The 14,572-nt window shown below is 43.4% G+C and overlaps 1 protein-coding gene and 1 long non-coding RNA gene across 5 annotated transcripts in view; one reads left to right on the forward strand and one right to left on the reverse strand.

Moving 5' to 3' along the window:
• lef1 (lymphoid enhancer-binding factor 1) overlaps positions 1–14,572 on the forward strand; it is a 64,719-nt gene that overhangs the window by 28,123 nt on the left and 22,024 nt on the right. For all 4 annotated transcript variants that reach the window (XM_008422581.2, XM_008422589.2, XM_008422603.2 and 1 more), the window contains exons 4-5: positions 6,942–7,074; positions 13,024–13,114. In XM_008422581.2, the coding sequence (XP_008420803.1) occupies positions 6,942–7,074; positions 13,024–13,114 (224 nt within the window). The remainder of the gene's footprint in view (positions 1–6,941; positions 7,075–13,023; positions 13,115–14,572) is intronic.
• On the reverse strand, positions 8,686–14,317 carry LOC103472745 (uncharacterized). Its single transcript, XR_534920.2, has 2 exons — positions 14,168–14,317; positions 8,686–9,124 (listed from the first exon to the last, which is right to left on the reverse strand). It is a non-coding gene; the product is annotated as an uncharacterized LOC103472745 (long non-coding RNA).

The following is a 14,572-nucleotide window of genomic DNA, read 5'->3' on the forward strand; positions in this document are numbered from 1 at the left end:
TTAGCTACCTGGTTTCTGATTCATGCAACATGAACACATTCTGGGTTTTTTTTTCTTTCTTTTTTTCTGAGATTTAAATTGAAACTTGTCATTGAAGATGTTAGTTTTTGCTTCTCCAAACCGAACTCAAACAGAGCTCTGGTCATTTCTATCAACCGACTGTCGCCTTAAACGCTTCCTTTCTACTGTTGAGCTCTGATTAGCATGAAGGGGATTTTGATTGGAGTGAAAGGGGGGCAGAGGGAAAGATTGGGACTCATAACAGATGGATATTCGTCTCCAGGGCAGGCTTTTCCTGCTGCTGCTGTCCCCACGGTTAGCTTCATTACCCTGGGCTCCTGGTGCCGCCTCGCTTGCTGGCAGCCTGGCTTTCTTCCTCATTAATTGGGTTTGGTTACATTAAGCCCCCTGGCCAAGGGGCAATCCTGCTGGAGAAATATTTCGTTCTTAGAGCCTCACTCGAAGCCGGCGGAGTTCAAGCGGCTCTGCGGATGGTAATTGGTTATTTATTTAGGCTTCTGCAGGTTGGTCTCCAAAAGAGACGCTACTGCAGGACGATGTTTGCTCTCTTTTGTTGGACACAAACACACCTGGTCCTGGGATGACTGTAGGAATCCAGCAGCCGGCACACCCTTTGCTTCATACGCAAACATTTAGCATTTATGGATGCTTTGAGTCTATTGTCTGTGGAAATAAATGGTCTGGAGAAGGGAGTGGGCGCTCTGATGTCACCCTGAAAAGGTTCTCCTCAAGTGGAAACCGTGTTGCCAGGTTGGGTGGGTTTCCGCCCAATTGGGATGCTTTTGAACATGTTGGGCTGGAACAAACTGCAGTGCCTTATTAGGGCCATTGTAAAGGAAGAAAGGAGGAGTTCGTTTCTGCCAAATCACTCAGAAATTTTGAGATTGATCTCAGAAATTTTCTAGACAAAACGTGGACATTTCTGAGTTTAAAAAGTTTAAAATTTGCTACAAAAATCTAAAATATTTTGAGATTAAAGTAAAAAAATTTCTAGAAAAAACTTGGAATGTTCAAAAGCCAAACATTTTCAAATTTTAGAAGATTTCTAAGATTAATCTCAACATTTCTGAGGTTTTGGTGGAAATTTACTCTTTTATTCCTACCTACGTTGGCCCTAATAAAAACCCCAACTTTATTGGGTTGCTTTTTTATTGGAATAACAACACAAGAGTCAACACAAGTATTCAAGTAACAGGATGTCTATCTGTGCATCTGTGAGGAGTTTTTCCCATTAAATAAAGTTAAAATTTGGGTAGAAATTATGTTTTGGATGCCAGGAGTCGTTTGGATCTGGGCAGTGATTCCTTCCCTGTTTTCAGTCTTTTTCTGCAGAATTATTTCTTATTTTTAATTCTATGCTGGCTTGACCTTGTTAACATTAACATGTAGACGTGTTGTGGAATTTGGTGCGTTTTGGTTCAGTGAAAATAAAAAAGGCGAACCACACATGAACTTTCTGACAGGTCAGATGTTTTAAATGATCTAATCAACCTCTGCTGCATTCAGACGGTCACTTCTTAATAATCACAAAATAAACATCAAACCTGAAATCATGAAACTGTGACAGACTGAATCTTCTGGTCTTCGTGTGGGAAACGTTTGCGTGTTTTTTGGTGTTGAATCCTGATAACTCTAGTGGAGCTGTTGTCAGTCAGTTGCTACGGCAACAGGTCTGAAGAGTGCAGTTTTTCTGTATTTTCACTTTGTTGTGGCACTAAATTAATAATACCTGCATCTCCAGGTTTCATTTCGTTGCCTTTTGATGGCAAGTGAATGAATCGCCTTTTTGTCCTCCAGCGTTGTGGGCATGTGAGAAATTTCCGGATATTTAGTTGACGGTATCTGCCGCTCCCAACACGGGTTTCATTAGAGGTTGAGATTTGTTCTGTTTCTTTTGGAGTTGAGTTGGTTTCACTGGAAACTGTCAGTCAGATCTGGCAACCCCGAGTGTGAATTATATCTCACAGCAAACCATTTCAGCTGCTTGCCTCATCTGTTCACATCCCACGCTGGGTTTGCAGCGCATCTTTGTCCTGTAGGATTTCGGGGAGTCGCCTGGATGTGTTTCGGGTGAGAAGGGTTTCTTTTAGAGGGCAGATTTAGCGGCATGGGAACCCACCGCCGCCACTCGAGCTGCCGACTCCCCAGCTGTTTGTGAAACACCTCACACCGTTTCTACTCTCTTGATTGTAGCCGCCGGCTCCAAGAGTCCTCATTGCATATAAATTACAGAAGTGGGAAGTGATTATTATAAAATTCCCGCTTTCGCCTTTTTTCCCCCCACTCCACTCTGCAGAAGTGCTATAATTGAGTGGAGTACAAAAGCTGCGCTGTGAGGCGGAAGAAGGAGAGGGATGGTTCAGAAGGCAACATTTAGGAGGGGTGGATGGTTCTGGTGTGACGTATTTCTCATGATCACCCGCCTTTAAAGGGACCAAATAAACGCCCACAGCCTCTGTCCACCCAGGGCTTCCTGCCAGCGCCGGTTCCAGACAATAAATTTCACCTGAAACCACATCTGAAGGCCCAGCCAAGCCTGGATATGATCAGTCTTCTCCGTCTCCCTTCTTCTGCTCTTCCTAAGCAAAGAAAAAGTCCCACACTGCAAAAACGGTAAATCTTACCAAGTATTTTTGGTTTAGTTTCTAGTGCAAATATCTAAGCACACTTAAAATAAGATAAAACTAACTTAGAAGTAACTTTTCATCAAGATGTAGGATCTTGTTTCAAGTCAATAATTCCTTCATGTTGAAACAGTTCTAGTTCCACAGTTCTAATAAAAAGTCTTCCAGTATTACTGGTATATTTTCAGCAATATTAAGGAATGGGACAAAACAAGCTCACATATTGTAAAAAGTAGCTTTTCGGTTAGTCTTGTCTTATTTAAAGTGGACTAAGATATTTGCAGTAGACACTAGACAAAAATAGTTTGGTAGATTTCGTGTTTTTGCAGTGTAAGCCTATTATTTGTCCATCGAAACGGAAAGACTTCCAGTATGGCTGCCCTCCACTGGAGCTTTTGGAGTCGTTCCGGTGGGAACGAGACGGGATCACAGTTCAAACAAACTCAGTGTCTTTAATTAGTTTGCATTTCAAACCAGTTTTTTCCATTTCTGTTCATAATTTTAGTTTATTTTGAAATATCAGAGGCACATTCAGGAAGCTGATGTGTGTTGCTACAGAAACACTTCCAGGTTGATATTTTTCTGTATCTTTTCATTGATGGTAACCAAAATAATACAATAAGGCGACAGTAGTCCTTAGGAGGGAACTCTGTCTACCTACACCCAAAGCCAAGTTGGTGAGACAGGAAGTCCAAAGAGAAAACTTTTGGCGTAAGGCTGTCTGGAGAAACTCTCCGGTTCCTGTTTGGGAATCCCATGGCATTCCCAGAAAAAAGGGAAATTCTGCGACTGTCCTGAAGTCCCTGCCAGTGGGAAATGTCTGAACTTTCCAAAAGGAGGCAACAGGTGTAGAGTTTTCATCCAACTGTCATGTGATTTTAGATAAAACTTTTGAAATGTAGCAAAACAGAAAATGTAAATTATGCCTCTAAAGGTTTGGGTTGAATCAAGCAGGCTGGCGTAATGTAGTCCGTGTTGGCGGTACGCACAGCTGTAACAGGCAGGAAGTAAGAAGTTCCAAACTAGAAGGGAAATATGGAGAGAGGTTTTCAGAAAGTTGTAATTGTTTTGTCTTATTACCTGGTGTTGGCGATGTGATGGAGACGTAGAGAAAGAAATGAGTCTAACAGCAGAAACGATGATTAGCACTGTGAGGTAAAGTTTGCAGCATCAGAACTTATTCGACAAATGTTTCCACCTCACCTCTAGCAAGAGGGGAAAGGTCACGCCACCAGTTTGACAGTATTTCAGATATTTAAACATTAAAACTAATCAATAAATATCAATATTGACTGATATGAAACCTTTGTATCGTGATACGTTTTCCAGCCATATTGAGCAGCTCTAAAGGAAACACGGTTTCCATTAGAACGTTTTAGGATTCTACCTCCACGGTCCCGATTGTCCCAGGAATCGATCCGATTCAGGGTCCAGAGCGCTCCTGCTTCCCATCCCGTTGGAAAAAACGCAGGACGAAGTCGAAAACAATCTCGTCTTTGCTCCTTGATCAATGCCAGGCTGTTGTTCCTGAACTCTAAAGAACCAACGCTCCCCGTCTTTGGATTATTTATCTTAAACTGTCCCGTTATCGATGACTCTTCTTTCCTCTATAAGGAAATGTTGGTGTCGTTCAGCCAAAAAGCCGTTTATTCTGTATTGGTCACAGGTCTGCAGCTCTTCCATGGTGGATTTGCCTTTCTTTCTCCCTGAATGGAAGCTGTTTATTGGGAACTTGATGAAAAATGGGATTTGACAGCTGGAACTGGGAGAAGCTGAGGAGCTGCTCCTCCAGAGTTGGTCACTTCCAGGAGCTTTTTCTCCTCTACAAGTTGAGAGACTTTCAGGTTCTTATCTCATTCCCACAGGAGAACAAATGGGAGTGGAGAGGATTAAAATAATACGGGCGAGAAAGCTGTAATTTAGCCTCCAGTGTGGGCATGTCCTGCTCCCTTTGGCCTGGTTAGTCCCTCCCTTCAGGTTTAACAGCCTCATTAAGAGGAGTGTCTCCAAAGAAACACTCCCACCTTCCTGGATTATCCCGTCACCTTTGACCCTTTGTGACTGGAGGTCAAAGAAGCTGTTTCACCTGAGCTGAAGCTCAGTGCTGGTAGTTTTTGTTTTCCCTGAAACAGGCCACACATCAGAGAGTCCACTGCGTCCCGTGTTTGATGGAGCGCCGCGAGGCTTAAAGCCGAGCTGGAAAGACGAGGAGCTAAATTGGCAGAAGGGATTGGAGCCTCGGCCTGATTAGGGAGCCGGGGTAAATGATGCCTCGTGTGGTCGGGGACGCTTTCGTTTCATGGTTAGGACGTTCCCAAAGGGTGATGGGAAGGGGAGGGGGGCCTTAAACCGAAGCTGGTGCCAGCCTGAGAGAGGCTCGCAGAAACTCAGACATTCCAGGCATCCCGTGTTGGAGASGTTTTATGAAGTGTGTGTGTGTGATGAGGGAACCAGTCACTGCTTGGCACTGCAGGAATGTCACTTTAGCACACAAGTCATTAGACAACAATAAAAGCAGTTTGCTATATCGTCTCTTTAAGAGAATTACTTTATTTAAAGGGTCAGTAAATTGTAAAAACCCCAAAATACACAGAGACGGTGGTGGGAACACTTCTGCTAAAGCGCTAACAGCAGAGCTAAGTTTTTGTTTAGCGCTTTTGCTTATTTTAAAAACATTTAGCGCATGTAAGACGATGTTTAGCTGGTTAACTGGCTTCCTGAATAAACAGAAGCACATATTTTTACTTGCAGTTCAAAAGATGGTCCAGTGAAAAAGTGAGAAAAATGATCTTTGTTACATAAAGTGCTGGCCACTCGTCAGCTAACACGCTAACAGTGAAGCAAATTTACGTTTAGCGCTTGATTATCGACTAAATAATTATTCAAATAGTTAAATATTTATAGTCATGCTCTTAGTTTGAAGTTGGCAGAGACTCCATTTCCTCTTCTTTTGTTCTTTTTTTCAACAATAATTTCATTTCAATATAAGAGGACTATAGAAAATGTAATTATGTCAAAATTAAATTGTTTCTCGAGGGTTGTAGTTTTTCAAGGGCAGGCATAACATGAACTGAAGTTAACGCTTTAGCATTAGCTTCCACTAAATACCGTGTTGTTTAAGTACTTTAGCATTAGCTTCTGTTAAATGTCATGTTGAAATAGCTCTTTAGCGTTAGCAGAGCTAATGTTCATGATTAGTGCTTTATGGTTAGCACAGCTAGCTGCCCACCACGGCACTGAGGTGATAAACAGCAGGGCCTGTTGGACTGATTCATGCTGTAGCCGCCATCTCTTCATGTATCGGTATCGTTTTTCCCAATCACATAGCACACCCTTAGCATAGCAACGTTTCCATTTAAAGCGCAGTCTGCCTCTAACCTCGGTATGATTTCTTTTATTAAAATCAGAAAGTGCATCAAAGTTCATCCATGTTGTGTTTAAAGACCGGAAAAGGTGTCGGTTCTTCATCTCGATAGTACCGTCTGGAAGTGCGGTGTTGATAAAACCGAAGCGGTGCGGTGGACGCCGCGTCTCGTCCAGGCGCGCCCCAACGTGTCCCGCATTTAGCCGTACTTCCTGTGGAGGTTTGGACTGCAGCTCGGCTCAGATGGCGAACAGTAGATTTAGCATGGCTGAGTGTTTCCATGTGTGCGCTGCAGATGAAGCGGTTAGCCGGTGTGGGTCGGGCCGGTTTTGGACCGGTTTCCCTCTGAGGTCGTCTCTGTGAGTCAGCTGGGGATGAAGGTTTACAGTCAGGCCGCCGTTTGCGTGATCACCCGTCTCCTAAAAGCTGCTGCAGATATTTTCTGCTTTCTCTCCTCGTCAGTCCCCCGCCCTCCTCTTCCTCCTCCCTCATCCCCCGGCTCTGGCTCTGGCTCTGTAATGAACTCCCCTTATTCACCAGCTAATGACTGCCTTTGATCTGCAGCCTCAGACCTCTGCTCCAGCTCTACCTTGCAACTCTCTGATTTCTCTCCCTCTCCTCTGCGCTCCGCCGAACACGCTGCTTCTTTGCGCTCCTCCCGTTTGCATCCTTTGACTTGTTTTCCCGGCCTCCCTCCAGGGAGTCGGGGTTTCAGTCCCGCTGACCTAGGCTAAACAAAGTTTGGAGCTCCCAGGCTGCAAAACGAGAAATTCACTAAATTATTTCGTCTTCCTGAACAAAACTTTAGAGGCCGGAACCCGCAGCTGCGTTGCGTTATCCGTGCGTCACGCAGCGGCAAACTGAGTCATGTTGCAAATAACGTAAAGCAGATGAGTCTAATGGTTTTCACGTCCTGCTTTTTGTCTCCTCAGTCCAACAAAGTCCCGGTGGTCCAGCCGTCCCACGCCGTCCACCCGCTCACGCCGCTCATCACGTACAGCGACGAGCACTTCGCCCCGGGGTCCCACTCCGGCCATCACCCCCAGGATGGAGGCAACAAACAAGGTAGAGAGACAAGCTGACAGCAGCAGGACGGTGATGAACATGTTCAGCATTTTTTTATTTGTTTGACATTTAAAAGTGACGGGAGGAACGTTAAACGGGCTGCAGTTCAGTTTAAGACTTAATTGTAGTCATGGGGCGGTGAAACTTTTACTGAGGTCTCTAAAAGTTTCTCTCATCGTTTAAAGTGTTTCTGATGAGGGAGCAGAGTCGGCAGAGGAAGTCTTACAGAGCACCACAGTGCTGCCCCTCCCCCACCTGATGCTGCACACATTTTCCTTGCTTCTGTGTAGAGAACCCCTAGTATTCCAAGGGTTCTGGACCACAAGAACCAGGAAATACTTGAAACTCTCTTCAAAAACAGTTTTAAAAAGTTCAAACACCAAATAATATGCATCCAATTCAGTTTATTTTGAAACTGAGCTAGCAGTGCTGCGCCAAGATAATAAACAGCAGGACCTGTTGGCCTGATATCGTCCGTCTCTTCATGTATCATTTCCAGCTAATGAGCTAGCAGTGCCCACCAAAACTATGTTGTTTCCTTCAGAGGTTCTTGGTGCAGCGCCCCCAGAGGCGAGGAGGGGAACAGGTTGCTCAGCGGGTTTGATTGGGTTGACTCAGCGCAGTGACACAAACAGCCACAGCAGATGAAAATGTAACAAATGTTGCAACTTTGGAACCCAGTGGAACTGAATTTACCAAAGTATCAGGTGTGAAAACACGCTAATCGAACTCCAGGTCATTTGTCTAGAATGTCCGGTCCATTTGGGGATGAGTGAATGCGTACTCAAACTGAAATGGCAAACTCTGGTCCACCTACAAACCTCGATATGGGTTTAGCTGAACTATATTCTGATGCGGTTCAAATAGAAATGTGGATGCAAGTGGACCGGAGACCGCCTCAAAAGCAGGAAGCGGAGTACTGTGCAGGGCATTCTGGGTAAATACAACCAAAACAAATGCGCTAGTCTGGCACTAGCTAGACATGGATCATGGTCTTGTACCAAAGACAAATCCTCCCACTGCTAAAATATGATATAGCTCCATTTTTTGTTTACATTTTGTGAAGAAGGAAGTTGCTCTCAGTGTCTTCTTTGGAGGTTTCTGCGTCATTTCCTTCCCTAGTTCTTGTCGCAGCGCCCCCACAGGTGAGGGGGCTCAGTGCTTGTTCCCCTGTGCTGAGCGGTTTTTCAGTTAGTTTGGTTTGTTTAACACAGTTCAGTGGGAAAGAGAACCGAACCGGCTGAAAATGTAACGATGATGCATTTTATTGTCATCAGTTGGAGAAGCCAGGTGTGAAACAACCTAAAGGTCCAAACATGTAGGATTAAAATATAAGAGGCAGGTAAACAGGATGGCAGAACAGAGTAGCTTAGGCCCAACCGATTCACTCATCACTGTGTTAAACATATTTACAATATATGGAGATTAAAACAAGACGATAGGCGACTTGTCATGCAATTATAAATTTGTAAAACAGCTAAAAGAGTTCTCAGTTTGCTCAGGCCTTAAAATAAACCCAAGTCGCCGTCTGATGACAAACGAGGAGCCTTTGATGAAAGACTTCAAGCTCTGGAAGAAAATAAAGCGCTAGCTAAAAATACTGCAGCGGCACATTGTTGAACCCAATTTTTATTTAACTTATGCAACGCTTGAGTGTTTTTCTTCTTCTTCTGACTGTCACTGCTGTCAGGAATCAGTAGAGACGCGCCGACCCGAAGGTGTCACGGTGAAGTGGGATCTGGTTTGAAGCCGCCCGTCGGCCGGCCGGCCGCTCCCTCGGCTCGGCTCGGCTCAGTTCGGCTCACAGGAATAAGATCAAGCTGCAGCTCTGACAGTTTGGACGAGGCGGCACGGCCCGCACAGCTGGAGGCCTTGGCAGCTTCTCCATGATGCTGAGGGAAGAAAAAAAATGGCGTTTTCTCCTCCACCTTTTCGCTTTCTTCTCCTGCGATGATGAAGATGATGAAGACGGGACGGCTATAAATAACGCTGCGGAGCGGAGATGTGAGGAAGCTGTGCTCCACATACGCCTCGCGTCTGCCAGCATGCGCTGTGATGTCGAAGCATGAAAGAACAAACAGGAAACAAATAAAGAAAAAACTAGATTTCAGAGAAAATGTTTCTACTTTTCACATCAATTCCTGACAATAAAGAGAGGACGAAAATCCCCAGAGGGCCGTTTTTTTTTTTTCCCTGCATTTGATCTGTGCTCTCACAGCCCAACAGAAATCCACGTCCAAGCAATCTGGCTGCAGAATTAGCTGTAAATTATTTCCCCAGGCGTATTCATGTGTATCGGTGGAGCTGAGGATGCTTAAAACCAAATCTCCCTCTTTTTACATTTTTTTTTAGCTGTCCCTCTTGCTCTTTCTCTCCCTCTCGAATCGACCAATAGCTGCTCTGCTTCCTTCAGAGGGCTCAGACTTTGATCTGCTCGTTAATTATGAAAAACAATCATGGATTTTCTCATTATGAGCTCTAATATGCTGCTGCGTGGGATGGAAGGTCGAGCGGAGGGAGGGGGCAGAGGAGAAGCATGTTGAATTAAAGAAATGAAGACGGGGACCAGAATTAGACGGATCGGCGGCTTCCGATGGGAATGTCTGCTGGATTTCAGTGGCAACGAGAGGAAAACAAAGGTTTTCTGCAGGTGAGAGGGACGAGGCTAGCGCTCAGAGGAGTGTGAGGTAGCAGATTAGCCACGGCTCTGCAGATGGGAGCCTCCCACTCGGCCTTCCTCTCTGAGGAAGAGGATGTAGGCCTCTGCAGACCTTGGCTGGGAATGATAGAGGAGGAAAGGCATCTGACCTTTTCTTCCCTTTCATGTCACTGGATTGCACTCTGCAAAAGGCTTCCCGTAATTTTAATAAGTAATTTAATAATAATTTATTTTCCATCCAAGTCGCCAGGCTTCCTTCCATGTTGTCTTCTCGCTCTCCAGATATCCTGAAGATCTTTCAGTTTCTCTTTGCGTTGATCTATCGATGTCTAAAGCAGTACATGACTGCAAAATGCATATAAAAGTAAAAAGTCTGGATTCCCCTTCCACCTTTTACTCTGTTACCCCTGAATAAAACCCAGTGTTGCTAGCTGAATTCAGGAATAACCTGATTGGCAAACATAAATTAGTATATGAAGCTTTTCTTTCTTGAGGGCTGCAGAGGTTTTGTGTAAATTTTCAATCTCTCAAATTCATACAAAATCAATCAACAGGTTTCATGAATAATTGAGTTTATTCAAAAATGTTGGGTACATGAATGTTTTCACACAAATCAGACCAAAACTGACCCTTCATAAAAGCAGAAAATAAAATGAATACAAATCTGGAGCTGATTTGGGTCCATATGACTTTATCTCCAGTTCAACTAAACATGATTGTGGAAAACCTCCTGCACAGCTGAGCCCACATTCACACATATCCTCAGGCTGTTTCCCCACCAGGTTGTCCAGTAGTTTTTGTTCGATTAGGAACCAATAATTGCATAATTTATAGCATTTTCAGCTGCTGTGGTTCTCTTATGCACTGCACAAACGATCAGAGCCCTTTGAGCAACCTGTTCCTCTCCTCGTTTGTGGTGGCAGCAAGAACCACTGAAGGAAGGAAACAACACAAAAACCTCTGAAGAAGAGCCCGAACGCTCCTACTTAAAAAGAGTCCGATTTTAGGGTCGATCCTGATCAACCTGATTTAGAGCTCGGATATCGATGCGACAGAAACTGCTGAGCTTCCAGGCCAAAGTCGACATTTCCTCAAGTTCACTGAAAAGCAACTGAACAAAACGTGTCACGGGATCTTATCATACTAGATTTAGCCATTTCTAAATGCGGTATGACACAGAGCGTCTTGTATAGGTTTTTTCCTCTACATGATGCATTTTTTGACTAATGCAAATTTTACTTTTATGGTCTGGGAAAATACTGCACATGAAATATTTTGACGTTTGATCTTGTTACATGAGAAAATATGAAAACTTTCGAAGGGCTAAGGTTGGAATACGTTTTGCATGTTGTGGAATCTTTCTAAATAAAACAAAAAATAAAAATTTCTGACATAAAACAGGATTTCAAGCAGATATCCAAAATATAAATGTCAACAATAATAATTAAAAATACAAAAACCCATCAAATGACAAGCAGCCAAAGTCCAGATTTCTCTGAAAACCTGGAGAAATGTTTATTAAAGGTTTAAGGTAAGTCTGGCTGCTTGGGGGGGGGGGACGTAATGAAGTGAGGGATGGGCTGAAAGGAGCAGGAAGGAAAGCAGATGTTTGTCCTCCTGCCGTTCTGTTTTTACTACGTTGTGTCACTAAAATAAACCTCTTGACCTTGAAGCTCGGTAGGAGCTGCAGATTGAAGAGCTTAGCAGGGAAAAAGCTTCAGCTATCCAGCTTAAGGAATCAGAAACACTGAAAGGGATCCGGCTCTGCACACACACATCCTTTCTGTCCGGATCAGTAACGTGAGGTCAGAAGTCATTTTCAGACCCTAACTGTAAGAACCTTCCACTGTTTAAAACACACTCAGTGTGAGTCTCAGTGAAACCTGAGTAAAGTTAAAGTCCAGGACTTTAAAGAACATTGTTGTTGGATTGGAAGAGTCTCTAAAATAAAACGAGCTCCCAGGCTCTCCAAGACCAAGCTGGAAAGATTTGGCTCGTTATTTTACCTTGAGAACTGGATCAGACTCTCCAGTCCCAGTACTGGACTGGTTTGAGTCTGACTAAAGGAGAGGGACTTCTTTGTTTCAGTAGGAACAGTCATAAATCACATGTGGGGTTCCTCAAGGCTTAATCCTGGGACCCCTCTTATTTAATATCTACATGCTCCCACTGGCTCAGTTTATAGCAGAAAATAAGATTATTTATCGTAACTATGCAGATGTTACAGCTCTAGATTTTGAAGTCACCATTTCGTGTTTTGAAATGATGCTTGGAATAATGGAATGTGTTCTGGTGTCATAACTTTCTCCAGATGATCAGAAGCAAAACTGAAGTTTTTTTTCTTTGGACCCAAGGAGGAACAATCTAGAGTCAAAGCACAGCTTCAGTTATTACAACTGGAAACTAGAGAAGAGGCTTAAATCTGACCTGAACCTCCCAAACCACATAAAGACGGTTGCAAAGTCGGCCTTCTATCATCTGAAGAGCATTTCCAGGATTAAAGGACTAAAGCCTCAAGATCTAGAGAAACTCATCCATGTGTTTATCTTTAGACCAGGGGTGTCAAACTCCAGTCCTGAAGGGCCGCTGTCCTGCAGTTTTTAGATGTGCCACAGGTACAAAACACCTGAATCAAATGGCTTAATTACCTCCTCAGTTCTCCAGAGCCTTGCTAATGACCTAATTATTCTATTCAGGTGTGGTGCAGCAGAGGCACTTCGAAAAGTTGCAGGACACCGGCCCTCGAGGACTGGAGTTTGACACCCCTGCTTTAGACCCACAGTGTCTTCACAGGCCTGCCTAAAAAAATCAATCCGATCCAGAACGCTGCTGCTGCGGTTCTGACTAAAACCAGGAAGATGGAGCACATCACCCCGGTTCTACTGAGAGAGTAGACTTTGAAATACTGCTGTTACTGCTTAGCACCACAATACGTTAAAGATCTGCAGTTGTTGTATCGACCTTCCAGACCAATCAGGTCCAAACATGGAGAAGCAGCATTCAGCTTCTATGCACCACAAATCTGGAACAAACTTCCAGAAAACTGCAAAACAACCGAAACACTGAGTTCCTCTAAAGGAAGGCTAGAAGTTTAGATCTGCCTTTGATTGGTAGTAACTGGAACATTGATCAACATATTTGATTGTTTTGATGATGACATTAGACAAAATGTTTTCTATTTGTTTTCGTGACTATATTATGTTTTTAAGGTGTGAAGCGCCTTGAATAGACTTGACTTGACCTTTTCTATGACTGTTTGCTCTGTATCTGAACACGGTTTCTGTTTGCAGGGATGCCCAGGCATCATCCTGGACCAGACATGCCCAACTTCTACTCCCTGTCTCCTGGAGGAGTGGGACAGATCACGCCCCCTCTGGGATGGTGAGTCACACACGGCGGTTCTGGGTGATTAATGCTGACGCAGAGCAGCCGCTGACTCTGGTGAGCAGAGCCGATCTGCAGCTGCAGCAGGGAGGTCTGCGTCTGGCTGGTTCTGCAGCGCTGCTGTGGCTCCGACCGCACCGCACATCCAGCTCCCCCCCTGCTGCTGCATCTCCTTAACCTCCATCAAAGCTTCTGAAGCACTCGTCTCTTCAACACTCGCTCTGTGATTGAGAAATACGTTTCCAGCCTCCTTTTTGTTTTTGTTTTGCTCTGTTTCTTCCATCTTTTTTCAGTTCGTGTCAGGCTGAGTGAAGCCATGTGGAAAGCAGCACACAAATGTGTTAAACCAGTCATTCATCCTCTCTTCCCTGAAAATCTGATTACCTCCAGCTTTTGGCTCCATTTTACATTTAGTGTCACTTCTGAAGACGAAAACCAATTTTGCCAACGTTCTTAAACCATTAAAGGATTTTTAAACCATGGTCACATTTCTGCAACCACTGCTTGGCTCCCATTAAGATTTTGTGTTTTTGTGTTGTGGTTCCAAAGTATTTTTGTTTAGTTTATAGTCCAAATATCTGGATACTCTTAAAATAAGACAAAACTACCTTGCAAGTAGCTTTAGGAGCTTGTTTAAGTCAATAATTCCTCATTATTGATGAACAAGTACTGAAAGATTATTTCACATGGGGAAAATGTCTTGTTATGAGTGAAATTATCTAGTACTTTTTCATCAATGCTAGGTAGCCAAAAGCAAAATGCTAATTTGCTAATTTCAAACATGTTGCTATCCACCATGTGTCAAAGACGCAATATTTGCCGCAACATAATGTATCGCCCTCTACAGTGTCAGATTTCTTTATTTTTTGGAAAGTTTCCATGGTTTCAGTTGTTGCGTATCGCTAACTCTGTTGCTATTTATCGAAAGTTAATGCTAGGATGCTAACCTGTATTCAAATTTTATCTGCCATTGAAAGACTGAAACCCTCCAGCACCAATTTAATTTGGACATAATTTACAAGTTGTAAAAGCGCTGAGATATTTACTTACGTCTATATTTTGCTCTCTGCGTTATTTTGTTCCTGTAGGTTTCTTGTTTTAAATAAAGTTATTGGGAGGAAAAAAAACGATAGGTCGCGAGGGGAAGTACGTTCACTTCAAAATAAGAGCATAAATATAAACGTCTAACTACTTGAGTTCTTAATAGTCAATAGCCAAAATTCAACACAGAAGTTGAACATTATTCAACTGAAAGTTTACAAAATAAAGAAGTAAATTAGAATTTATCCGTAAAAACAGAGGAAGCTAACTGCGCTAAACGTTTTCAAATGAAAAATTAGCTCTGCTATTAGCCATCAGCAAGTATTCTTTTTGTTCTGCTCATTTAGCTTTAGTATATAGTTATATGCTATAAGAATACCAAACAATCCTTAAAATTCAAAATGTTTTAAATTT

The sequence above is a fragment of the Poecilia reticulata genome, linkage group LG1, assembly GCF_000633615.1.
Source record: "Poecilia reticulata strain Guanapo linkage group LG1, Guppy_female_1.0+MT, whole genome shotgun sequence".
NCBI classification, from domain to species: Eukaryota; Metazoa; Chordata; class Actinopteri; order Cyprinodontiformes; family Poeciliidae; genus Poecilia; species Poecilia reticulata.